This window comes from Mus caroli, chromosome 2, assembly GCF_900094665.2.
Source record: "Mus caroli chromosome 2, CAROLI_EIJ_v1.1, whole genome shotgun sequence".
Classification (NCBI taxonomy): Eukaryota; Metazoa; Chordata; class Mammalia; order Rodentia; family Muridae; genus Mus; species Mus caroli.
The window spans coordinates 113,518,546-113,522,765 of record NC_034571.1 but is presented as its reverse complement, the minus strand read 5'-3'; the positions used below and the strand labels follow the sequence as shown (position 1 = coordinate 113,522,765).

Below are 4,220 nucleotides of genomic sequence, written 5' to 3'. Positions count from 1 at the left end.
AAACAAAGAGAAGCCCGGAAGGAGCGGAGGAATAAACACCTAGCCGCCTCACAGACCAAGCAGCTCCAGGAGCACTGCCCTGCCCGGAAAGCTGGGTTAACTCCAGCCATGGCTCCTAGTGACATCACTGGTACCTGTGTAGCTGGGGCAGGTGTCGGCTGCCAAGCCTTTGGAGACTCAGAGAACTGCAAGTTGTCCATCTGCTTCTCCGCTGAGAACCTGGGCCTGAGGTGTTCGAGCTGGAGGCCCAACTTGGGTCCCTGGAAGCACCATCGTCCTGGATCCAGAAGAGGGCACTGAGCTGCTCCAGTCTCCTCTGGGCCTCCAGCAGCCTCCGCTTCTTAATAATTCTCTCCAGTTGGAACGATACCTTTTTCTGCCTGATGTTCCAAACGGTAGCCCGAGTAGTATGTCTCGGTGAGCACTGGGGCTGCACCACCCTCTTCTGGCTTTGGACCAGTGGGGATGGTGGAGTCTGAGGAACTGTTGGAAGCCAAGCATCAGGTGCCACAAAGGCCTCAAGTTCTTTCTCTTCTCCACAGTCGCCTTCTTGCTGTATCTCTCGTAAGCTGGCTAGCCAGGTCTCTTCTTTGTGTAGCCACTGCTGGTCTGGGAAGCAAATAGACCCAGAGAGAAGGTCAGTGCTTCCTGCCTATGGCTGTCTGGACTCAGACATCTCCAGCCATGGCTAGAGCTGTAAGGAGTGAAGAGGGTTGGATAGAGCGGTGTGGCAAGAGGAAGCTACAGGGCCTCCTCACTGAAGGGGAAGGAAAGGAAGCCGTGTAGGCCTCAATGTAACAGTGGACAAGTAGGGCAGGTGGAAATGCACAGACAAGTGAGCCATTGGAGGGAGTCAGCAGAAGATGCCTCATTCTGAGGGGCCATAGAGAAGTCCACTTGCTTATTTCCAGCCCCCTTGTGTGAGCTTCAGGTCTCTAAAAGAAGGAAGAGAATGCCCAATACAAAAGATTCCATCATATCACAAAGACAACAAAGGTCAGAATGCAGAAGCTTGGCAGCATGAAGCTGGAAAAGGCAGACGAAGCACACCTTAGAGGAGGGCACCTACTGTCTTTTATCTGCCGGCTGATATGTGTGTGGTCCAGTTCTAGCTCCTTCTTGACTCTGCTCTGTCCTTCTTTGGCTTGCTGCTTCAGAGCCTCCACACAGCACTGCTGTTGCTCAGTCTGGGCTCTGTAAGGTATCTCGCTATTTCTTGATGGCTGCTGGTCCCTGTCACACTGCTCTTCCAGCACTCTCCTGTGACAAAAAGCTCAGAGTCACCCCAGCAAACCAAACTCAGGACAAATGGATGGGAGACTTCTATCCCTCTGAGAGCACTCCTGAATTCAGCAAGGTAGAAGGGGCTTCAGACATCTGGCAGCTTGGAACAAATATAGTTGTGTTGTCATAGGCAGCTCATGACGTCACAGTACAGGAGCAGAGAATAGACATTAGACTATTATATTCTTTTTTTTTAATTTTTTTTATTATGTATTTTCCTCAATTACATTTCCAATGCTATCCCAAAAGTCCCCCATACCCTTCCCACTACTTCCCTACCCACCCATTCCCACTTCTTGGCACTGGCGTTCCCCTGTACTGGGGCATATAAAGTTTGCATGTCCAATGGGCCTCTCTTTCTAGTGATGGCCGACTAGGCCATCTTTTGATACATATGCAGCTAGAGTCAAGAGCTCCGGGGTACTGGTTAGTTCATCATGTTGTTGCACCTACAGGGTTGCAGATCTCTTTAGCTCCTTGGATACTTTCTCTAGCTCCTTCATTGGGGGCCCTGTGATCCATCCAATAGCTGAAGACTATCATATTCTTAGAACTGTGGGTTTAGCAGAAACCCAAGTTCACTCTCATAAGGAAATCATAACAGTAAAACAGATATTTTTGTTGCTGCTTATTTTTATTTGCTTTGGTGTTTTGTTTTGTTTTGTTTTTGAGACAAGGTCTTTCTATGTAGCCCTAGCTATCTAGGAACTATGTAGACCAGACTGGCCTTGAACTCACAGAGCTCCACCTACTTCTGCCTTCCTAGTGCTGAGATTAAAGGCATGTGCCACCACACCTGGCTCATAAGGAAATCATAAGAGTAAAACAAATATTAAAAGTACAAAAAGCTGAGTGTGGTGTCATATGCCTTCAACCCTAATACTCTGGAGGCAGAGGTAGGAGGATTATGAGTTTGAGGCTAGTTTTCCTGTCTTAAAAATAAAAAGTAAAGCCGGGTATGGTGGCGCACGCCTTTAATCCCAGCACTCGGGAGGCAGAAGCAGGCAGATTTCTGAGTGCGAGACCAACCTGGTCTACAAAGTGAGTTTCAGGACAGCCAGGGCTATACAGAGAAACCCTGTCTCGAAAAACCCAAATAAATAAATAAATAAATAAATAAATAAATAAATAAATAAAAAGTAAAATAAAAGATAAAAATAATACTTTAGCTAAATCAAGCATCTTGTCCAGGCTTGGGAGATGGCTCAGTGGATAGAGCATTTGCCACGTGACTGCGAGGGCAAGGATCCCCAGAATACACATAAAAAGCCAAGCAAGCATGATAGCTACCTGTAATCCCAGTCCTTGGACAGCAGAGACAGGGGATACCTAGGACAAGTTGGCTAGTTTATAACTGGCAAGCTCTGGGGTCAGAGAGAGATCCTGCCTTAATAGAGTGGATCCATTGAGAGACACTGATATCAACTTTAGTGTCTCTCTCTCTCCCCCCCCCCATATGCACACACACACACACACCCCAAATCATGTATATATGCAATTATACAGAGGAGCTATTCCTTTAAAAATGAAAGAATTAAAAAGGGTTTCTACTAAAATTCGTCCAGGAAATATAGAAAAATCTTCAGAAATACTGAGAAGGAAAACTGTTAACCCTAGTCACCAACAACTTGTCAGGACTCTCCACTGTTCTCTCACAGTTGTTCGTTCTCTGCTGCCTTGGGGCCTCACCGGGTCTAGTGGTGGCTACTTACTACTGCAGCAGCAGTGAGAGCCTCTTCTGGGTTCTAGACATTTAAGGAAAGCTCCACCCCACCAACTCCAAACAAGAGAATTAAAAGAACATAGCCAACAGACCCAGGGACAAAATTTCTTCCTGGTCCAGATCACTACTACAAGAAAACAAAAATGGCTTAGAGAAAGCTCTGGCCCTCTCAAATGCTCCTCCAGAGATAAATGAGGGATAGCAGCCTAGGATGAGGGCAACACTGAAGCCAAGCCCAGGTTAAGAGTAGGAGAGACAAGCCACAAATCCAGACCTGGTCATGTACTTTCTTCTGTCTGTTCCATTCCCTGGCCCCTTTGCCCAGTCACTGAGGGCCACACCACCTGACCAAGGGCTGGCACCAGATGCTGGCTACAGTACATGGATAGGCGCAGCCCAGCCTACAGGCCCCTCAAGCTGGTGGTGAATGGTGGGGGCACTCCATGAGAGAGGCCTTGCAGCTGGATGGATAAAAGAGTACATTCTTGGTGTTGATGAAAGGTCATGAGGCTACAGAGTCCTGAAGATATTTAAAAGAAAGGATGAGCTTACAGAGCTCTCTGGGGAGGATGGTGAGCTGGCTGACACAAGAGGACAAGAAAGGAAAACAGCTCTCCTAGAGCCATTAGGGCCATAGGCATGTGGGGATTATGCCCGTTCAGCTCCACCAGTCCTCATCACAGGATCCCTGGGAAGTGGATAAGCATTCTTCTTTAGAGGTGAGGAAACAGGCTCAAAGAGTAAGGGAGCTGTCTAAGATCACACAGCTCTTATGTGGTAGGGCCACAGGTGAGTCTGTTCACCCAACTCCAATGCACCATTCTATATCCATAGCTCTTCAAATTGCAGTGTTGTACCCTGTGAACTCTGCACTCTGAGATAAACCAGATCTTCAATCTGTCTTCCCAATGAAACCTTATCCAAAACAAATTCTCCTTCATGGCTTCCCTATAAAATAAGGGTTCTTTCTGAGAAAACAAGAACTTTAGCCTCAGTCCCAAATTCTCCTTGGCTTTGATACTCTCCACCTTCGTCAGCTTTTCCAGCTTGCCCTTCACTCCACGGGCCCCTAAGACCTTGACCCTGGGACCAGCCGTCCCTAAACCTCTGCTGTAGCATTCATTGTTCATCATGTGAGCAGCTCTGTGAAGATGCTCTGCTGCTCACCCTACTCCCCATCCACATCATCTCCTTCTTTTTTTTTTTTTTTTTT

General features: G+C 47.4%; 1 protein-coding gene across 4 annotated transcripts in view; it reads right to left on the bottom strand.

Moving 5' to 3' along the window:
* The window catches only part of Stard9 (StAR related lipid transfer domain containing 9), an 85,637-nt gene that overhangs the window by 24,137 nt on the left and 57,280 nt on the right, over positions 1-4,220 (bottom strand). For all 4 annotated transcript variants that reach the window (XR_003835581.1, XM_021186561.2, XM_029472766.1 and 1 more), the window contains 2 exons: positions 1,070-1,260; positions 135-609 (listed from right to left, as the gene is read on the bottom strand). Coding sequence is in view for 3 of the 4 variants with exons in the window: in XM_021186561.2 (XP_021042220.1) it covers positions 135-609; positions 1,070-1,260 (666 nt within the window). In the remaining variant the exon portion in view is untranslated. The remainder of the gene's footprint in view (positions 1-134; positions 610-1,069; positions 1,261-4,220) is intronic.